The sequence below is a fragment of the Trachurus trachurus genome (assembly GCF_905171665.1).
Source record: "Trachurus trachurus genome assembly, chromosome: 9".
Classification (NCBI taxonomy): Eukaryota; Metazoa; Chordata; class Actinopteri; order Carangiformes; family Carangidae; genus Trachurus; species Trachurus trachurus.
The window spans coordinates 10,509,647-10,532,621 of NC_139895.1; the positions used below are offsets into that span (position 1 = coordinate 10,509,647).

The following is a 22,975-nucleotide window of genomic DNA, read 5'->3' on the forward strand; positions in this document are numbered from 1 at the left end:
TGTCAATTTTGTGATAAAAGCAAACAATACGTATATCTGAAAACACAGGAAACAACCAATCCTACATGTTACTACAGTTTCCTGACAGAAACTGTGGAATCAGAGCAGAAGGTGTGAAGTGCAACCTATTAATTAAAACAATAACACATCAGTATGGAGCATTTCACACATGCAAAAAGACTTCAGGTGTGTGACGTACAGTCTTGGGGAGCTGAGCCCGGCAGACCGTCCTCCAGTAGCCGCGATCATCGGCGGCGTCGAGCCGGACGTCGGGCCCGGCCGAGGAGCCCAGGACGGGGCCGTCGGGGCTCAGGGCCAGGACCTGGACCCCCCCGGGGCTCTGGTAGTGATGGATGGGCTCGCCGCCCGTCTCTGTGCTCCACAGGTCCACGCAGCCTGGACCCAGGACAGAGGAGATACAGAGACTGTGAAAGGGCGTCTCCTACACACTATTATACACACACAAACACTTAACACACACACTCGTACCGTCTTGGTAAGCAGCAGCAGCCACCGAGCCGTTGACCTGGACGTGGCCGACATGCGGTCTGGGCTCCGTCTGCGCCGACAGACTGTTGGGCTTCAGGAACGAGGCCTTGGAGTCCCAGTGCAGCGTGTCCCACAGCCGCACATCACCAGACGTGTAGCTGAGAGACAAAACAAGGAAACATCTCATTACACACACACAAACAAACACACACACACACACACACACACATGTATAATTCACATTTGGAGCTCTGTGAGAAACAGGCTGATGAATGTTGGAGCAGAGCTGTCGGCCATCTTCCATCCCCAGACATGACGTCGTCCTGTCACCACTGCATCAGCTCCCTCCTGGACTCACTCTGACTTCTTTCTTGATATTTTTTTTGCTTTGTGAAATCTTGATTCTTTGGTTCACGATCTTGTTTGGCCGATGAACCGCTGCACCAGCCTTCTGAAAAGATGTCGATCTATTCACTTCACTCCATTTCATTAAGATGAGCTGAAATCACTCATCAAAGGATTTTAACTAAATGCAACAAGACGTGACTTGTCAACAGTTTTTTAAGTTAAAACATATCTTATCTTATCTATATCTTACCTAATCTTTACATAATCAACATATCGGATGAACTCTGATACCGTGGCAACAATTTAGTTATCTAGAACAGTGGTCCTCAAGCCTTTTTACACCATGGACCCCTAAACTGACACAAATTAGACCACGGACCCCCATTGGACAAAATTTTGAAACAAACACCAGAAATACACAAATATTTGTTCCAAGACTGAATAACATTACTTTTTTTAGTCAATGTACGTTGAGATTACTGCCAATGGCGTTGAATTTTTGGAAACATTTCTGGAAAAAATTTTATATTCTGAAAAAAAGAAATTTGGTACAATTTCAAGAAAAAGTTGGGGACCCCTTGAACCCTCTCAAGGACCCCTGGGGGTCCCTGGACCCCACTTTGAGAACCAATGATCTAGAGGATGTGTATTTTGCACAATTCAACTTCATTTAAAAACTAACTTCAGCACAGATGTCTCTCAACCTTTACCAGTATTCCCATCACACTTAAAGCTGAAAGTATTATTCAGTTAATTGATCGATTTAATCAATTAATAGAAAATGATGGAACACTTTTTCATTTCTTTGCTGCAGTTTCTCTCATGTGAGGATTGCAAAATAAAATGTGTGAAAAACTCAACATTTGTCACTATTTTTGAGAGTGGCTATTTTCTGACATTTTAGAGACAAGATGACTAATCAATCAATCAATACTGAAAATAATTTATCAGCTGCAGCCATACACATCAAAAATAAAGCTGAAAACAGCTGGGATCCATTGATTAGCCCGAGTATCTGTGTCATAACAGTGAATGTGCCTCAGAACAAACCAGTAGCTAACTTGTGGAGGCTCGGATCACAGGTTTGTATTAATTACACTAATGTATCATGACTTTATTGATTATTTATTGATCTGATTGTACTAGGCTACATGCAGCAACCTGAGAGTCAGATTTCACCAGCAACATTTCTCCAACACGTTAGACTGTGACCTTCTCCCGCTCTGCTCCAGCCTCACCTCGCTTCGTCTCCTGTTAGTCTCTCCCACCCACAAGTGACAGCAGAGTCACCCCGTGAACCTCCACCACCCTCCCCTTCCCCCACCCCACCCACACCTCACACCCAACACACACACACACTTCACCCCTCCACCCCCACGTCTCCGTTGCTCTTTAACGGAGCGATCTGACGAGCTCTCTGCGCTGCGGGAGACAAACCGAACCAGCCAACGTTACCGCCTCCGCAGATCAACCGCCGTGTCTGAGCAAGTATCCGCCTCGCAGCCGCAGTGTGTGACACGGTGACAGAGTGTGTGACAGAGGGTGTACGACACGTGTGTGAGGATGAGAGTGGCATCGCAGGGGTAAAAACAATAGGAATACACACTTTCACTTAATTAGTGCCTCACCTCAGTGCCAACTAGCAACAGGATGAAGATGGAGATGATGATGATGATGCTGAATCTGAAGTGATTTGTCAAAACTTTTCTAGTTCACAGAGACTCAGACTTCCTGTTTATGACGCTGTGTGAGTCTCCAGGAGTCGTGGGGTTAATGAGCCTCCGTTTTAAATCTCATTCTACTGATTTTCTAATAAGATTTTGTTGGAGGCAACTGAATCATCCTCGATTACTCTGAACCGCTATTGATTATTTAGTTTAACAAATCTGAGTACTTTCACTTAGCTAAATGACCCTTTAAGTACCAATAATGGGGAAAGTATTGATGTTGTGAATCTGTTAATAGCCTCAAGATCAGGGGAAAAGGGACTTATGTTCACATTTTGCACCATAGTTTTGTTTCTCAGCCCGATAATGTGCAAAAAACATTATGTTGGGATTGTAATGGGATGTAGATTGTGATGAGCTATTTCGATGTTTGTTTTTTATTTTCACTTAAAATTTAAGTTGATGATGTGATTTTTCTTAGGAAACAAACACCTCGTCTCTGCACATCTTGAAAATATGATTAGTTGTCCTGTCCGTCTCTATAGCAACACAACATTTTATGGTGCTGAGATTTGAATATTGCACTTGGACATATTGCAATCTGGATTACATTACAATTAACTATGCAGTCGTATTTCCTCTTGTGGAAACTGTTTGGGTTTTATGAGTCCTAAACACGTGTTACAACCTGAAGAGATAAGAACTTCTCCGGTGAGACGCAGCGGGGCCGATGGGAATCTAATCACATCCGTCCCTGGAGACACTGAGCGTCTCATCGTGGGTCCGGATGATCCATCACTGTCACGGCTTTGACTTGTTTCAGACCAGATTTAGTTTAGTTAACCTGCTTTTCATAGACTCCTTCCCCCCTTTACTATAATGACCGCTGCTACTACACTACGAGTGTAAAACTGTGCATCAACAAGTTTGAATCTGAACCACAACATTATTATTACATTTATATGACTTCATTTGGCTTTTATGCAAAATGACTTAGAGGTGAGGGTCACCACTGCAGATTCAGTGCAGCATAAGAAACTTAATGTAACTGGTAATTACTACACATTTACTTACAGCCTTAAACTTCAGAGCATATGAAGACGTTTAAAGTCGAGTTAGTCACCAAATAAACTGTTACTCCGACTGCGACCACAGATACTGCACTGTCCTCACAGTCTTTGTTGCTTATATGTTATTCAAATATATGCATTATATTTCTCATAGAAGTAATTATTTGTGACTCTTTTGCACAAAGATATATAACAATTCTTGAATTTACCCTGGGATCAATAACGTATCTCTAAGTGTAAGTCTAAGAAAACTATAAAGAATTAAAAAAAAAAAAACTTTGAAAACATTAACTTCCCATCTTTATTTAAAAATATAATGATCTCACTCTATAATTTCATTCTTTGCTGCTGAGTAAATCCCACAACCCATAATATCTGTAACTACCTTGTTCCTCATCTTTTATATCAGCATCATCACTTCTGACTGTCAGTCAATATCAAGTTACATCAGCAAAACACATTAAACGAGACGTATTTGTTAATTAAATACCCAGTGATAAATCAGCAGATTTATAATGAAGGGTTATCTTTATGCGACGGATAAAACAAGGCAGATGGGTCTGAAGTATATGATGAAAGAGTCGTGTGTTTGAGTCCTTGAAACTCACCCGGCCAAGACAAAGTTGTCACAGGAGCTGACGTCACACAAAACCTTCCCCAGCTCGTACTGCAGCTGGCTGATGGATCCCACTCGATTCTACAAAAAAGAAAAAAGACCTATTTATAATTTTAACCTTCTATTTTCTTTTAAACATAATGTGCAATTTACTTTGTGCCTTTTACCTTTCTTATTTTATTTATTAGTGTGTGAGTATGTGTGTGTGCATCTGTTTGTTCAGGATTGATTGTGATGTATGTGTCAAGCACCTTGCAGGAACACAAATAATTTGTTGCATATTTTCTGATTTTATACAATGACAATAAAGGCAACCTTAATTTTAACACTTATTATTTGTTTTTCTCCTTCCAGAAATCCCATTATTTGGTTTATTGTATCACAGATAAGAGACACACACTGCTGCACTGTAAATCCTTCACTAACATCTGGCTGATGTGAGCTGAATTATGCACTAATTTGACCAGACACTACACTTCTGGGCAGGTTTATGTTTTACATTTGGCTAATAATACAGTGAGTGACCGTCTCTCTGTGGACTTGAAACACCTCGAGCCCACCTTCCAGTTGGAGCGCACGGTCTTGGCCGAGTTCCTGCAGTCTCGCAGCGTGCTCTTCCAGCAGGGGGAGTCGGACACGCTGGCGTCCTGGTGGTAGCCCTCCCTCGTGCACATCTTGAACCACAGCACACTGTCCTCAGCGAGAGCTCTCCACGCTCGGCTCACCTGGGTAAGGGAGGGGAAGAGGGGGAGGAGGAGGGGAGAAGGGGGGGGGGCAGTGGGATGGTGTAAGTGTGGATTGAGTCAGCATACATTACAATCTTGCATCACTGCATTTGTTTGTGCTCAACGAGGCCCGGCGAGCTGCCAAATGGACCCTGTGCACCGCATGCTGTAGTTCTGCCCCAGAAAATGTAATTTATCAATCAATACCTAATTAAGTCACATGAGATATTAGGAGAAAGTCAAGGATTTCACTACTATTGCAGGAAAATACATTGGCTTCTGCTGAGGTATTATACATGCACTCTGATGGCCACTGTATTCTGTATTGATAGTAGCTTCTGAGATCATGGCGAGACACTTATTGGTTATTACTGAGTGGCAGGTGGGAGATACAGTAGGAGTGTGTCATCGCTCATAATACTTATTCATAATTCATAATGTGTATGAAAAAAAGAGAGGAAAAAAACACATGTGTAGCCTATATGATATGTTAGTAACAAAATAAAGACAGCTGATGACATACAAGGGTTTTATACGAGGTCAGACACCAGAGGGCAGCGAGGTCTCCTGGTGACGGCTCAACACCGTCGCCAGCAGCTGGATAGTTGGTTTGAATCTGTTCAGACTGAGTTAATGTATGAGCAAGTGGCTGTGCTAAGATAGAGGAGGAGAGTGAATAATACCAAGAGGCCGAAACCTCTGCTCCTCCTCAGGAAAAGCAGCGTTTATTTAGAATTTATTTAAAAGTATAATCCTTAAACCATACGTCAGGATATAGGGGGTAGTTTTACCTTTGTATTTGTGTTTTATGCAGTTTATTTCATAATCTACATGTGCTAAATGTTTGGTTTTAATTCACCTGTTCAGAGGGTTTCTGTGGGACATGACTTAATTTCAGTTGTCTGAAGTTCACAAAGTCAACCAAAATAAACCACCACACTACCAAGACGACTCTTTAATTAATTCTGGTTTGTTATATATACACAATGTGTTTTAGTCAGTGTCTTCTTACTAAAAAAACTCTGCTTTAGGTCTCCAAGTCTCATTTAATCACAAAACCAGAACAGAAAACTGAAAATCCAAGTCCCCCATCCCTTCAGATCCGGTCCAAGGAAGCTAATTTAATCTGATAATCCATCAGGGTATACTGTATCATTACACAGAAAATAAGGTCAATATTTTGTGACATTTTGTGACATAAGAAAATCGACCTACCTGTGCACATCGGCCAAGCTCAGTGCGGTCCAGATACTGGAAGATCTTCAGGGCCAACTCGTACGGCAGCTCGATGTCAAAGAAGGGAATGTCGTTGACCTCATTCTGCAAAAAAAAAAAAAGGAGGAATAACAGCAGATATTAAAGAGGTTACTGATCTAATTTGGGTCAACCATCATCTTCATCATCATCACCATCATCATGATGCTCAATCATACCAGATCCAGAATCAGCTGCTCCACCAGCTCCTTGTCTCTCTGCACTTTCCTCCGAGGCTCTTGGTGTTGCTGCTGCTGCTGCTGCTGCAGGGAGGCGCTGCAGACACTGGTCCTGCTGTGGTACTGTCTCTTCCTCCTTGTCCTCTCCTCCTGGATCCGGTTCCGCAGGGGACTGGTCCTCCCGTCCAGCAAACTACGTGCAATGGACACATACTGAGGCTGGTCCTCCTCTGTGTCTGCAGCAGCCTTGTCTTCCTCCTCCTCCTCCTCCTCCTCCTTGTTGCAGACACGCTCCTCTGGTTTTGAAGGACTTTTGCAGACATTTTTAAAATCCTCAAAATAGCTGTTTTTTAAGTCTCTCTCGGTCTGGCCTGACTGACCAGGAACATCCCTGGAAGAGGGAGCAGCGCTGGCAAGTGGCTGCTCACTTGTTTTACTCGTTAACTCTTGTTTCCAACACTCCCTGAACGCATCAAGCTCATCATCGGCCATGTTTCTCAATCATCGTTGATTAAAAACACAGATAAAATGCTCCGTAGTGTGAATATACGGGTTATAAAGACCATTTACAGACAAACATAGCTTGGCACCCGGCGCAAAACAAACCTGCGTCCTTCTCTATAAACAGTCCGACGAGGAACAACGCGCAGCAGCACAAAGGTTCCGCGAGTTTTTAATTCCGCAGTTTTATTATAGAGGCGGAAATTGTCAGGGATTGTGTGTGTTTGTAACTACTTACATACAAATATTTCACATTTAATGGAGGTAACGTGGTTATTTTATTTTTTATTTTATTTTTTAGAATAGTATAAAACGCACATTTTACAATTAAAGGATAAGAAACAAGAACAAAATGTCCCAGAACAAAAGATCAAACCAGACAGGAGAGACTCAAGAGTTAACCATTGCATCTCTCTTTTGGGAAAAGATGATGTAAACCCCCACATCATGTGACACTGTAATGAATAATACAGTAAGGAGGGAGAGAAAGAAAAGGGGGAGTGTGGGGAGTGAGTGGGGGGGATACAAACACAGTTCAGGTTTGATGAGAGAGGAGAAGGAGGTGTCGTGTATTTCTTCTAAGCTTTAAAGAGAGAAGAGTGGTTGTTCTGCCAGAGAAGATGTGCTGGCTGCCGATAGACCAGCCTCTGCTCCTGCCCGGCGACTCCACCTGCAGCAGCAGCAGCAGCAGCAGCGCCCGCAGACCGTCGCCGTGCTCCGTGGCTCAGCTGCTCGCGTCGCGCCTGCGGAGGATCGGGGACCAGCTGGAGAAGGGCTGGACGGCCGGGGGAGGCGGCGGTGGAGGAGGCTGCAGCAGCAGCAGCAGCACCGCGGACAGAGGCTCGGCAGCAGCGGCAGCCGGGAGAGGCCACCACCTGCAGAGCTTCTTCCTGTGCACTGCCCTACACCTCACCGTGCTCGTGCTGTTCGTCGCGCGGCGGCATCTGTAGGCAGGGCGCGAGGCGGCAGCAGCAGCAGCGGCAACAGGTGCGTTAATGACAGAGTCACGTCATCTGTATTTTGAGTTTTGAGGTATCTGAAGCAAAAAACGTCTTTGTGTTAATATGCGACTTTAGATGAAGCCTATTCGTCATTATCATTTTTGAACACCTGTTAGACCATGCTAATTTAGCACAGAAGTGTTAGCTGCTACATTTTACATTTACATTTTTAATTTTATTGGCATGCAGAAGTTTTACTCTCTTCACTGTCCCTCTGTAAATTGAGGAAATGTGTCCTTTTGAGTAGCTAGCCTATTTGAAAAATCTAAAAAAAAAAAAAAAAAAAAAAAAAAAAAAGTGCTTATATTTCCAGAAAACTATGTGAGCGACATACTAAATATCAAAGAAAAACATAAAATAAACGCCATAACATTGCACCAGCTACTCCTTCACCTGTTGTTTTGCCAAATAAATATTAGTTTTTACTTCACAATAACCACTGTTGCAGATAGTATTATTTTTTAAAGTTTAATTAATTTGACAACAATAGTGGCTCAGATTATTGGTCAATTATTGGCACGAAGTCCAGCCAAACTACCGGTTGTGGGTGGGTTTAATCAATATTTTAGGGATGTCTAACGCGCAGTAGCTTAAAATGTTAAGATTTTTAGTTTGTGTGCCATATAATATGAAATATCTCTTTATATTTGATGGTGTATGATAACGTATAAATGAATAGGCTATAAATGTCGTAAAGATGCAAATGCACCATAGAAATAGGCCTACAATTAAAAACCAATGCATTTGTTTACAGTGTTACATATTTACCTTTGTACAGTAAACGTGTCCACTAAATGCATGTGTGTGTTGTATCTTATGTAGATGGTGTCTTTAGGACCATGCACGAGGAGCGAGGGATCATTTGCACTATAGCTACTGATGCACGGGAGTCGATGGATGCTGTGGTCCGACGGAGGAGGAGGAGGAAGGGATGAAGTCTGGTTAAAAAACGTGGGTCGGAACTTCTGTCTCTGACTTTTTAACTCCGTGTGTGATCGCATGATGAGCAGGACGTTGCTCAGGCCCGTGGATGCTGTGGATGCTGCACTGTGGGGAGTTTGGTCTAACGAGCTGACACAGCTGAGCCCCTGCAGCCCTGCAGACCAGTCAGACAGTCAGCTGCACGTCCTGCCCCCTGCGTGACTCTCCGATTCTGTCATCCCAGTTTCAAAACAGTGATGTAATCGTCCCCTGGTAGAGCAGGAGGAGGAGGAGGAGGGGGGAAGGGAAAGAGGAAGGGGGGTGGAGGGTATAACTAGTAAGGACGGCTCTGAATGTTCACCTCCCACAGTGTGAGTGCATTAATGACTAAGAAGTTAAACTGATAAGAAATGTATCTAGGATCAAATTAGCAGGAATCCTAGAAAAAAAAATGCACTGAAATACAGTAGACCTGTTTCTATAAGCTTCATAATGAACTGTTGTTTTTGTTGTTTTGTTTTTTACATAAAATACACTGTAAGAATGTACATAATAAGAGGATGACTGTTTTTATAGCTGCTTTCTACAGTGTTTAGATGTTTATTGTGTTAAGTGGCTTTTTTTTAACATTATTATTATTATGACCAAGATACAGGACCTGAAGCTATGCTGTTGATGCTGTCTGTGATGTTTATGGAGATAAGCTTCCTCTCATATAATGTGTAATGTGAGCAGAATTACTGAAACTGTCTTTTTATAAAGTGTTTGCTATTTATACTTCTTAAATATTTCTTATGGATTTTTTTAGTAGTTAAAAGTAATAATAAAAAACAACTTTTTAAAATAAATTCTCTGCAAGTGTCGTGAGATAAAGTGCTTTTAATTCAAAAGCAAAAACCTATTTCAATCATACAAATAATGATTCAGATTAAGAATACTAACAGAGAATGATAATAACATGACATTTGTAGTGTGCAGACTTTCCACTCTAAATGAAAATGTACAGAAAGTCAAATCGCACTATAGCTTCATGATTTGCACCACTTTCTGCATCACAAATCCACAAAAGAAGTTATGACGGTGATGCCCAGACTGCAACATAATCAATTCTACAATGCACCGTTTGAAGTAAAAGATAATAATAAAAGTCAATATCACCAAACGTTCATCACTGAATATCTCAAAAGTCTTATTGTTTCATAACCAGGAGCCTTTTTACCTACAAACAGAACAAGTGTTTGAGCCGATTTCCTACTTTCAGTCCATTTTGTGAAATATTAAGTTTTGTTGGAAAGATTTTTTTTTTTTAATAAACAAATATACAAATAAAATAACTAGCTAAAGCTAAATATAAAATGAATCATTCAAAGTATCAGCTGACACCATACAGCCATGAAAGTGTGAAATGTGAGTATTTACATTGTCACCACATTAAGTAACATCCTTGTCAGTGTAAAGTAAATGGCCAGTTTGTACAAACTGTCTGACATCAGTTCAGCTGTAAAACCGACACTAGAGCATCTTGAATATTATAATGTGATTATTCTGGTCTTTTTCAAATGCATTGTGTGCAGCTGTGATTACGCCTAAATCTGGTTTACCGCACTTTAAGATAAAAGAGTGAAATATGACGACACACCATTGTCTCACTTGCACAATTCTGCATCTCTGCAGAGTGTGTGTGTGTACGTTACACTGTACTGTACGTTACTGTCACAGCTTAATAGATCTGGAAGTGAGCCGACGTGGTGCCGTCCTTCCAGCACCGCAGGGTCTCGATGACGGTGGAGCGACACAGCGGACACGTTCTCTCCCGGTCGAACCACAAGCACAGACACTCCTCGCAGAACACGTGCTGCCGGAGAACACAGTGTGTAAAAACACGTATTTAGGGTCGAAATATGCTGAAATTAATGATTAGGAACATCACAGGAAGTTTAAAAACAACACTAGCATGGTTCAGTAGCTGATTGTGACCTCTGGCCTCCCTTCAAGGATCAGTTATCATTATGAAACAATAACAATATGAGTGTGCAGAGGAAATTACACAAACGCTGTTGCTTAAATAGGCGGATTCTTTCCAGTTTTATCCAAAGAGGAACTTGAAAATGTTTGTTTTGACCAGATTCCAGAGGATTAACCTCTCACCTTGCTTGCAGCGACTCTGAAAGTGCTTTACGGCTGTGTCATTACGCCATGACATCACTGCAATGTGTGAATTACCGCACAAGTACAGCAAAAACAAGTGCAAACCAGTGTAACACACGCCAGATCACTGTGCACACCCTGATTACCAAAGGATGTGGTCAGAGGTTCAGCGGAGGCCCGGTTTCTCTTTAAGTGTGTAACCTCCCACCCTCTTTCTAGTTTACTCGACAGTCCTCACCTGACAGAGGAGGGCGATGGGATCTCTGAAGTCAGCCTGACAAATAGCACAGACGTCGCCCGCCTCGCTGCACTGCTGACTGCTGGCCCTCATACCATAACTCTGGATGAGATCACAGGGAGGGACAGTTGAGGGAAAGACGTATTTTGAACTCTTGTGCATGTGTGTGTGTGTGTGTGTGTGTGTGTGTGTGTGTGTGTGTGTGTGTGTGTGTGTGTGTGCGTGTGTGTGTGAAACTGACCTGGGAGCTGCAAAGCATGGCCATGGCCTTGCATATGGCAGACACACGTCCACAGATGTCAAAGGACTGCAAAACAAAACAAACACAATATTGTAATGAGAGCAGGATTAAGGAGTCTCAGTGCACTGTAACAGGTTCACAATGCTGGTGACTTTCGACCCGATTTTCAAGGCCTAAAGCCATAGACCAGGTTGCCTCTGATGAAAACACTCGAAATGGCCAATCAAACTCAAACTTTACTTATTTATATAGCACCATTCATACATATTAAATGCAATGCAAAGTGCTTTACAAGTTAAAAAAAACAAACGCCTCCCATTGACCACACCTGATGAGCAGACCAGGAAGCATCACCACCTGGATGTTGCGTATTTTTAGCAGCTCACAAACATGGCAACTAATGGCAACAGGATTTGACCTATAAGTAAAATACCTATACCTGTTCTTTTTCTATATTTTTTGTTTTTTTCGCTGCATAAAATAGAGCATGCCAGGACACCCAGTTGATGATGTCAGTCGTCCTATATATGTGTTCGTCACGTTTGACCACGCAAACAAACAACAGGTGTGTGGTGTCGCAGTCTGGCTGAATCATCTAGAGCAGTGGTTCTCAAACACTTTAACTACAAGGACCCCTAAAATGACACAAATTAGACCATGGACCCGCATTGGACAACATTTTGAAGCAAATATCAGAAATACACAAATATTTGTTCTGAGACTGAAGTCAATGTACGTTATAACAGCGTGAATTTGTGGAAATATTGTATTGAATTTCTCCAAAAACTTTAAAACATTTCTGTAAAAAAGTCATAAAAAGTTTTTTAAAAATTCTACAAAAAAGTGGTAAGATTTATAAAAAAAATAAATAAAAAAAAAGCAAAAAAATTTCTAGAAATAAAATGTAAAAACAATAAATCAGTTAAGATATGAAAGCTATACAGTGTGCAGCCAGCGTAAGGTTAGCATGCTTATAGGGAATGTCCTTTGTGGTTTTGCAGGTATGTGCTGGACACTTTAGACCTATTGAGGTTTGCCAATGAAAGGTCGTGGGATCAGCAAAGTCATTGCAGATAGCATGTGTATAAAATTTCATGACAGTCCACCACCCAATCATTCCTGAAATATTTCAGATTACTTAAACTGAAATAAAACACAAAGTCCATTCCTGTAAACTTTACTCATCTGTCTCCCAGCATGACACGGCAGCATGACGATCACTGACCACTGTACTCTACTCTATGGCCTTATTATGGAAAACACCGTCGCTAGGCTGCACCTCGCACGCACACACACACACGCACACACGCAACCAGGAAGCTGTCGAGGGCCAATTCAACAGAACAAGTCCATCATCAACAAATACATCCGGTGAATCACTGTTGTATTTAAAGAAGTCAGGAGATACACTACACTACACTGCACTACAAGTGTCAACACACATCGTCAAACCCATGACAGTGATCAAGTCCAACCATTGCATCACTCAGATTCACACAGTCGAGTTCCACTTATTTTCACTACTATTTCAGTTTCCTACATGATATTGTGACAGAATCAAAACTGACTCATTTTTACAGAAGTTGTTTTAGGAGCAAGTTTATGTAACAGCTCAGTGTCTGACTTTTGTGACCCCTCCCTGGTTTCCTGTCGCCCTCACCCTTAGACCTTCCACACCGTCTTTAACCTGGGGAGATTTCCGATATCATCACGGCACATCTTACTCGCTGCAATGTCCTGTCTTTTTAAAAGTCCACGCCCACGTTATGGAGATGCATAACAACCAACGACTGAATGAATAAGAATTTCCTGTGAAGAGCGGTACAATATCTGCAAGTTATGCATTTTCTTCACGAACCTCGACCACTTTTATCAGAATTGTTAAGACGCAGTTGCATTTATTTTCAGAATTATTGGGAAGACCAGACAATTGAGTCACATTATGACCATTATTCACAGCTTGCTAAGTAACTTTATGACTTAATATTTTTATATATTGGCGTGAGAAGATTAATCATAGAATAAGTCTTGTCCATTGTTATTGTTTTCCCACACTCAGGTCTTAAAACAAGATATCAGGCACAATTAAATATGTTTTCATCCGGCTCCAATGCTGTGAATTTCCCTGTGACTAACACTAAGGATCACAAGTATTCAGACGTGTCCAAATGTTTCAGATTAGATTAGATTAACCTAACCTTAACCAGAAAATACATTACAGTGTCATTTCCAGATAAGTAATAATGAACTATTTCCATTTTTTTTTGACTGAATGGACACTGGTCATATTAGGAGACAAAATACATAAAGGCGGGGTTAAAAATTTGACTTCACAGACCGGCAAGATACATTTTCATCTAAATATGAGGCTGAAAACAACACACAGTTTCAGACTGTCTGTCCTGGGAGGTATTCACAGTGTTACATTGAGCTTGTAGCTGCATGCAAGAAGTGAGAGGAATAAACGTGTGAAGAATATAAAAAATAGAGCTTGAGCTCTCACTCCCACACACGTGGCCTTAAAACGGCTTGAATGTCTCATTGTTGTACATAGCAAAGCAGCAGCTTTAATGGTGGTGTTTCTTTAATGCTGTCAGGAGCAGTCGAGCAGCTTCAGTTGCATTTACAAGACAAGACTGCTACGTCTTCAGGGCCGCAGCTAGCTAGTTAGCATGCTAATTTCAAGAGTAGAAAAGTAGACACAATTTAAAGACATGAGTTGATTTTGGTAGTAAAGGAATAAAAGTACAAGGGGAATTAACTTTTGATGCTAAACTCACATGTTTCCTCTAGGCTACAGCTCTTAAAGCTAGCAATAGTAGGCTAGCTCCTTTAAACTTACAGCAGCACAGGAACACAGATTTTAGGCGGGATCATTTTTTGTTTCTCTTAACAGAAATATTTTCTCCAAATGTTGTCAGAGAAACTTGGCTTGGACCTCGTAGATCTGCGTTCAACTCAGTTGTCGAAACTCCAACTCGTAAAGTTTCCGACTTCCGACGTTCGCACTAGCCTACAGGTTATCTCTTGGAGGAGAAAAAACATGGATGCCCGAAAGAAGTTTTGCATATTTTGGCTGACACAATATGCCAACAAAGAAGACAACAAAATATATGTAGATACGGTAGGCCTATACATTTTTTGCTACCCTGCTGTGATTACCTTGCAGAGGCTGTAGATGATGATAAGTGTGGCTCCCAGGAAGTAACTGTTGGAGGGGTCTTCTCCCATGATGTACTTGTACCACAGCTGGATCGGCACCAGGGCCCGAAACAGCTGGCTCAGGTCCTCGATCAGCAGGTAGAACTTCCCCTGGACAAAATCAAACACATTTCATCATCTACAATAGCTGTTGCATGAGACCTTCAGATGCTTTAATCAAAACTTTGCGTCTGCTGCAGATGTCAGCTCTGTAGAGGTGCCAGCTTTAATATTTTTTTGGCAGAGTTTTTGAAAAAGAAAGAACAAAAACAAAAAGGGAAACCTTGGCTGTTTTAACCCAAGTCTTTCAACTAAATGTAGGCTTAATATACTTGTGTCCAACAACTGTCCACATTACAACAGCAGCAACGGAGAAAGAGCTGAACGGCTTCGGGGCACACTTCTATCTAGTCAAGAGCAGTGCGGTATTAAAAGCTTAAAACAGCATGCCTCCAGCCTAAACATGGCCGCCGTCCAGAGCTCTACAGTTTCACAGCAGTACAGGCAATTTCCCCACACTGCGAGGGAAACTGGCAGCGTCTCTCTCCACCTGCTACCCAGTGCCCACATTAAACCCAAATCCCTACAGGGGGCTCGCTCGCTCGCTCGCTCGCTATGGCTGCCTTTAAAGGACCGTAATCAGAGAGAAGAAATGAACTTCTGACCACACGTCCCCGACCGCCACAAAGTGCATTAAGTGAATTGGGGACGGTTAAAAACAGAGGCGACCAAAATTATGGCAAACTTGATTCCCCGCCCCTCCTCCTCCTCCCCTTCCCCGGTGGCCCCTGTGGCATCCCAGCCTGTGAAATGACTTCCTGGACGGTAGCTGACAAAGATTGATGACAGCCGGTAAAGAGCCGTGAGCAGCCAGGTTGGTAGGCGAGGAAGACCTCTGCTAGCAGCTAATTCATCTTCCTTATTGTCCCCTCAGCCTCGTATCCCACCGTGCCCATCACGCCCACGCGGAAACTGTCAAATCTAAAGTTTTGGACACGAGCCAAGGAGTTTGAGTATAAGCTCCTCTGCAGGCAGGGCCTTGTTTGAGTAGTTCCCTGCTTATTTGCTTTCATTACTTTCTCTGATCGCTTTATCCATTCCACCGCCACCGCCACCGCTGAAACACACGCATAAATAACACAACTTTGCATTTTTATCTGGGAGAGTGTTATAATTCATTTACTATGTTGTTGTGAGGCGGGGGGTATAATTCAATTTCATTATGCTGCACTACCCAGAAGTGACTAGTATGCTGCGTCCAATTCCTCCTTTATTAATCCAAAGGTAAAAATTTAAAATTTAAATCATGACTTCAACTGGATTTAAGTGCTGAAACAATGGCATTATATTACAAAGTTCGTTCATTCGAGCTCAATATGCACAAGAGTGATATTTCATCAGGAACTGGAGGTGCTCTGAAACTCAATTACACATGTTCACAGTGGTACAGCACAATGTTTTAGGTTTTTTTTTTTTTTTTGTCTGCTTAGATAATGTTTCATAAGTAAATGCTGGCATGTAGTGGTTAAAATGTTTCTAGGCCAAGATGAATCAATTCTAAGTAAGTTACCGAACAAAGTTTTGCACTTTCAATCGTTCATGCTCCTCAAATCTAAGGCTTTCTCCAGTTTAGATCCTTAAACACTTTGGGACTTCAGAATAGGAGAATATAAGATGCAATGTTTAATCCTACTGTTCTTTGAAAGATAAGCCTAGTATTAATCAGAATTGAAAACTGTTATCAATCGCACTATCACTCTTTGACTTGTGTGCTGCAGAAACCCTCTCCTGGCTCGTGGCCAACAGAGTAGACTCTGGAAAACAAAGCAACATAAAAACAGAGCAGAAGATAAACAGCAAATCAATACCAAGAAGACCTAATTTAACAAACACTGCGGGTGCCAAAAGACTGAAGAGTGACCTCTTGCGATGAAAATTCTTACACACAATGAAACCAAAACATAACCTCGAAAAACCATTCAAACACAAGCGGTAAACATGAGCCTGCCTGAGCTTTTAAAACAAAGCCGTCATGGAGCTTCTGTATTCGTGCCGAGCTGCCGTTGCTTACGTGCAGGCTGGTGCTGACTGCAGTGGTTATGTAGGATCATTAGTGAAGCCGTGGATGGATGCGGTAATGAATATAATACAACGAGGAGTTGAGAGTAGACTGCAACTCTTGGGTTAACTAGTTGACAGCAGCGGTGATATAATCTTAAAACTCAACATGTGTCTCATGGAAGCTGTCAAATCCTCTATTTATGTGCGGTATATATGACTGTGTGTGTATACGTGTGTGTGTGTGTGTGTGTGTGTGTGTGAGTGGAGGGTGCAGGTAATGGTCCAGCTCCAGGGAGGGATGACCTCACCCCGGCAAACCCCCTGAGGGCGAATGAGCTCAGTTGCTGGCTGCCGTGGTTCTGATAGGCCTCCAGGTCTGTTTATCAGTGGAAAATTTAATCCTAATACTTTGTAACCCCTCTCCTCCTCCTCCTCCTGCACCTCCACTAACCGTTCAACACACAAACACACGCACAACCACCAAGAATATGAGCTGCACCTGTATGGAAATCAAAGATGTGTGTGTGTCTGTGTGTGTGTGTGTGTGTGTGTGTGTGTGTGTGTGTGTGTGTGTGTGTGTGTGTGTGTGTGTGTGTGTGTGTGTGTGTGTGTGTGTGTGTTTGCAGACATATTCTGTTGCCTCGGGCCGCAACAATGCACACAGACTCCCACACGCACAAGCTCACCTAAGGAGCATCATTTAAAACCTTATGAATACAAAACAGTTTCACACTGTGACCCTTTAGCACTTTCTTCACTCAGCGGAGTATTTCATCATACTTTATCAAATTTTGATTTTTTTTTTAAATTGTGAACTAACTTTCTCAACTTTCACTGTGAACTCTCTGTGACTCACTCCGTGTCCATCCCATCGTTGTGACAGTTTATTACATTTTAAAAAAGGGTTGCACCACAGATTTGAGAACTACTCAGCTCCACTTTAAAAGGCGTTTACGAGGAAAGGATGCTGCTGAGTTGCATCATAGGAAATGTAGGCTAGGCCCAACTCTTTCTGTGATGCGTTTACAGTCACCAGGGATATCCTGCCTTATCTTTAAGTTTAGATTAAGCGTGACCTAAATCTTAATTTACATATTTATTGCTGTGTTTTTCCAGCTGATTTAGTTTTAGATGCGCACATGCAACTGGTGCTTGACATTGGCTTTCTCTTAACTTCTGTAATCATGTGATTGTGTCTCTGCCCCTTTAATCTTGCTACTTTTATCACTTATCCATGTTTTAACGGGCTGTGCAATATGTTGTTATTGTGTATTCTATGTATGATGCGTGTGTGTGGTCTTCTGTCTGGTGCTGCTGTGGTGACATGTAATTTCCTGCAAAGGTTTAATAAAGTATCTTTAACTTTATTTTTTTTTTTTATATATATTATCTACAACATTGGTAGAAAACAAATAAATAAAATAAACATAACCTGCTCTTTTTTTTTTTCAACAGTTACAACCAGCAGTAGTTCAAATCCATAGTGTGCTACCACCAACTATATGAGACAGAGAAATGCAGCAAAGTCTCAAAACAGAGGAGCAGGAACCATCTATTACTTTTGCCATTTGTGTCTAATTAAAGGGACAACGAGGAGTTTCTATTTGGTTATAAAAAAGTCTCACGTTAATGTGGATGAATCTACGCTAACCACACTTGTTAATGGGCCCATTTTTGATAAATATATCTTATTATATATATATATATATATATATATATATATATATATATATATATATATATATATATATATATATATATATATATATATATATATATAAAATATATTTTGTCTCTATTGTTATTTTGTTATTATTAGTGGTGGTGGAAATGCTGGTCGAGCCGACCAGCGTTTCTTTACTTTCGGTTTCGTGGCGAGTCATGAGAATAACGCCGCCGAATCGCCGTTTATGGTCGGAACTACGATGGTATGTGATCGTCTTCGAACCTCTGACTTTAATTCTTGATGAATGAAAACATGAGTCTGTCTTGCGCCGGTCAAAGAATTTCACGGTGCGCGCTGAGGCTCATAAATGTAGTGTAAAAACGCTTCGCTTTTCCAAAACTCCTCGTTGTCCCTTTAATGAAAAAATGTAAAGGCATAATAATGCATAAAGCATTAAAAAAGGACCACGGTGAATGGATTGACTGTTTTTCTCATCTTAATCAGGGGTTCTTCAGTATCAGTATCAGTATCAGTATATTGTCTATTGTCTAAGCACACTTTATCATGTAGACTGGAGGAGTCAGGGTCAGGGTCAACTAAAGTTAATGGAAATAAAAATAAAAATAAATTAATGACACATTTGTCACACATTATCTCAGGATGACTCTGGAGACGTCTTACCCTGGATTTGAAGGCCAGGAGAATCTTGGGCAAAAAGAGGACAAAGCATTTCAGACCGATGGTGAAGTACTTCAGGACAAAGTCCGTGATGCCCACCGCCCAGATCAGGTCAAAGAAGTCAAAGCTGTTGAGGTTCGGCTTTGCAAATATGAGGCTAGAAGACAGAAAACAAAATAACATCTTCATGTCATATGGAGGTGTGGTGTTTTCACTCTGGAAGGAGGAATTAAAAAGCAACAGCGAGACAAATGTTAAACATAATGGAGGAAAAACTCAAAAACACAAAAAAACAACAACTAAATAAACACAAAATACTCACAGGACAAGATCAGACAAGTACAGGAACACTCCCTAAAGGAAATGGAAGTAAAAATAATAATAATAATAAAATGACTCACACAACACAAAATGAGTGGAAAAACCTAAAATACACAGAGTAAATCCAAAACATAAGATGGCAAACCAAAGCAACACAAAGCTACTACAGTAAAAACCTGCATGTATGTACACTACCTGTTGTACAGCTCCTCGTGACTAAATGTGTAGTAGATGTACACGATATTCCCTGTGAGGAACATTAAGATCCAAAGAGCGACCAACACAGATCGTTCCTCCTGGAAACACAAGAGAGACACACTTTACAATGATTCTCAGACATTCAAAGTAGTTTTTTGTTTAGTTTAGTTTTTCATAATATGTCATAAATGCACAGACTGCGTGGTGCAGTATCAGTCCACCTCTCTGTGAGCTTATGTATCTCTTAGCTGAGGCGGCTCAGGGACATGAAGGTAACCTGACCACATAATGGGAAGACGAGCAGGATCTAACCGCATTTATGACATACAGTACAGGAAATGCTTACATGCAGAATGACGTAAGACTTTTATATAGGCCTATAGTGGTCAAGATGAGATAACACAGTCAAGAATCATTTCCTGTGTTGAGGTTGTATTTAAAAAAATTAAAAAAAAAACATAAACTCAGCAGTTACTGTAAAGTTGTTGTTGATTTTTTTTACCCGTAGTGACACTTGATGCCTAAAAGTGGAATTGGCGTAGGCGAATGTGCTGGCCATCCCCACACACACAGCGATACCTGCAGAGAAGAGGTGCAACATCATCACTACGCCACATACAGCTACAGAGTTGAGTATGAAATCATTAGCTCACCTATGAAAATTTCACTATTTTGTAAGTGTTTCCCAAGTGCTGTTAAACAGAGCAAATGCTTTTTAACACAGCTTTTTCAAACATCATAGTTTTTCCAGAGGACCAAAGTGAATATTATTGACTGGCCTGTACAAAACCCTGACTTGAATCTTATCAAATCATGCCAGAAGGCCATCAAATCTGGAGGAGCTTGACAGATTTCCCAAATAAAAATGGGCTGAGACTTGTTGAAAACTAAAACAAACAACTGAAGACACACAACTGACAATTTGCATCAGAGGGGCTGATCATTTTGACCCTGGTAGTTTTGGTTTTTCGTGAAATAATTCAGTTTCTGTGTGGAAGGTAAATTAATGCAAGCATCTAAAATAAAACTATGTTTGAAGAAGCTGTGTTAAAAATTCTTTGCTCTGTTTAACGACACTTGGGAAATACTTACAAAAAAGTGAAATTTTTATAGGTGGGCTAATAATCTCGTCCTCAACTGTATCACATTGTTAAAGGGATAGTTCAACATTTTGGCAAATTGGCCCATTGCCATAATCCCTATAGTCATAGCAGTAGGTTTGTTACCTTTAATTGTCGGTGCAAGCTGTTTTTAGAACGACGGAGCAGAGCCGTGAGCTGCTCAGAGCTACGCTACGGAGGCTCATGGGATTTCTTGGTTTCCCTCATCAAACTCATCAAATACACAATCCAACAACTCCAAAACGCTCTGGTGGACAAGTTGTGACCTGCACATTCACCACACACATCAGCGGTTTTGCATGAATTTACCCCTAAAACAACTCTGTCTCGTAACGTTCTGTTATTATCTCATAGTGTGGTGAATGTGCAGGTCACAACTTGTCCACCAGAGCGTTTTGGAGTTGTTGGATTGTGTATTTGATGAGGGAAACCAAGAAATCCCATTAGCCTCCGTAGTAGCTCTGAGCAGCTCACGGCTCTGCTCCGCCGTTCTACAAATAGCTTGCACCGACAAATAAAGGTAGTGAACCTACTGCTATGACTATAGGGATTATGGCAATGGGCCAATTTGCCAAAATGTTGAACTATCCCTTTAATGATATACAGTATTAAGTGGTGTAGTGTTACTCTGTATGCTGCTGTACCTAGTTTGTGCTGGAAGCAGACTTTAGCCAGCAGGATGAGGATGAAGGGGAAGCCCCTCTGCAGCCAGGTGACGACAGCCTTCAGCTCCGACAGCGCCGGCGCCGGCGTGGACGGGTCCTCCTGCGCCTCCTCCCTGGAGCCGTGCCTCTCGGCGCCGGCCGCCGTGGTGGCCTGCTGGAGCAGAGAGGAGGTCCTGTGCTGGAGGGGCTGGTGGTGGAAGTGGTGGTGGTGGTGATTGTGGTGATGGTGGTGCGGGGGCGGCCGAGGGAGGAAAGGTCCGACCTCCGAGCGGTGGGGGCCGCCTTCTTCCCGGGACGACGCGGTCATCTGGATGAAAACTTCGGGGGGAGAGCCCAGGACTAAGCCGGCTGCCTGGAACTGGGCAGAGGAGACGGAGCCGGAGGGGACGCCCACCAGGCCGGAGAAGATTTGCTGGGGTGAGGCGGGTGAGTCGGGCTTCAGGCAGTCGAACACGCCACCTTCGTCAAGGCTGCTCTCTGATCCCAGAGTTTGGCTTCGGCTCCTGAGTGGTGAAAAAAGAGTGGATTGCAAAACAAACACAAACAAAGAATCACTGGCATGGAAGATTGCTGCAAGGATTCACTCTGAGCTATAAGATCATCAGTGAGGTTCAGTCATGCATAAAAAAACTGACTGACAACTCATGTTCCAGTTCAAGCCAAAGGTGTTAGATAATAGATAGATACCTCTGACCTCTGTCAATTGGTCACATGCAAACCTTATAGAACAAGTGAAAACCACTTACAGGAGCAGGTCGCATTGGCAGTGTTATTTTGTACTACTGAATGTTGGAAATAAAGGTCCCCGATAGCTACTGGCCCTGTTTTGGACCTTATTTTTTTCTCCAACAATATCCCAATAGCCTACTGTTTCTACTGACTCTGTTCTCTTTTATATGACATAGGTCAAACTGCATGTTTAATAGAGACTTCAAGTTCTCTTGCACAAAAAAATGGATGGATGTGCATTGCACATGTTTTTTTTTTAGATGTAAGAGACACCTTTAATTGAGAAGCAGTGTAAACATCATTTTAAGAATTTGTATTGCAGGGGGATCCAGTTGTGCTTTTTCTAAAAAGAAACAAATCAGACAGATTATTTTTCAGAGCATCTGTGTCTTAAGGGCCAAAATATTTGATTATTTCATGGAGCCATTAGTGGGAAACATAAAGATACCTTTTGATAGACTAATCACTGCTGCAAAAAAGGGTTAAATATAACTGTAAAGTGCATACTAATTGTTTGTTTACATTACAGTAAGAGAGGCCTTGGCAAAAATCTATAAGAAAAGCCTCAGATTGTGTGTGTGTGTGTGTATTGGAGGGTCCACATGCATTTGACTTTATAGTGAAGAAAGCCACTAATTCACCAATATACGACATGCAGCATCTGTGTTGTCTCAGAGAGCTCCTTTTCCCCACCTTTCCGAGGGCATGCCATCCGTGTTGCTGCTGTGTCTCCTCTGCATGGCACACCGCTCATCACCACATGATCCAGCCCTGCAAATGTAAAATCACAATCACCGGCTTTATTGTGTTGTCTCCCCTCCCTGCGCACGGGCGCGTATGTGTGTGTGTGTGTTAAACATTAAACTGCACATTAAACAGTATCGACACTTGTATCGTTACCTGAATCCGTTCAGTGGATTGACCCTCAAATCTCGCT

General features: G+C 41.9%; 2 protein-coding genes across 2 annotated transcripts in view; both read right to left on the reverse strand.

The window, feature by feature from the left end:
- Positions 1–6,944, reverse strand: part of fbxw8 (F-box and WD repeat domain containing 8) — a 25,013-nt gene extending 18,069 nt beyond the window's left edge. The window contains exons 1-6 of the mRNA XM_083979163.1: positions 6,349–6,944; positions 6,131–6,235; positions 4,751–4,915; positions 4,183–4,271; positions 490–647; positions 200–396 (exon numbers count right to left, since the gene is read on the reverse strand). Coding sequence (XP_083835289.1) covers positions 200–396; positions 490–647; positions 4,183–4,271; positions 4,751–4,915; positions 6,131–6,235; positions 6,349–6,840 — 1,206 coding nt within the window. The 5' untranslated portion in view covers positions 6,841–6,944. The remainder of the gene's footprint in view (positions 1–199; positions 397–489; positions 648–4,182; positions 4,272–4,750; positions 4,916–6,130; positions 6,236–6,348) is intronic.
- A 2,691-nt stretch (positions 6,945–9,635) lies between these two features.
- Positions 9,636–22,931, reverse strand: rnft2 (ring finger protein, transmembrane 2). Its single transcript, XM_083979186.1, has 9 exons — positions 22,732–22,931; positions 21,289–21,812; positions 20,026–20,102; positions 19,521–19,621; positions 19,008–19,161; positions 14,561–14,710; positions 11,399–11,464; positions 11,158–11,259; positions 9,636–10,626 (listed from the first exon to the last, which is right to left on the reverse strand). Exons 1-9 carry the CDS (start codon positions 22,776–22,778, stop codon positions 10,492–10,494), a joined length of 1,356 nt encoding a protein of 451 aa, XP_083835312.1. The 5' UTR covers positions 22,779–22,931; the 3' UTR covers positions 9,636–10,491.
- Between the last annotated feature and the right edge of the window lie 44 nt (positions 22,932–22,975).

Excerpts from the sequence above, each read along its gene's own strand:
- rnft2 (XM_083979186.1), bottom strand. The coding sequence starts at position 22,778 with ATGCAGAGGAGACACAGCAGCAACACGGATGGCATGCCCTCGGAAAG. Across the intron at positions 21,813-22,731 it reads GATGGCATGCCCTCGGAAAG|GAGCCGAAGCCAAACTCTGG; the intron begins GTGGGGAAAAGG and ends TTCACCACTCAG. Across the intron at positions 11,260-11,398 it reads CCATGCTTTGCAGCTCCCAG|AGTTATGGTATGAGGGCCAG; the intron begins GTCAGTTTCACA and ends GATCTCATCCAG.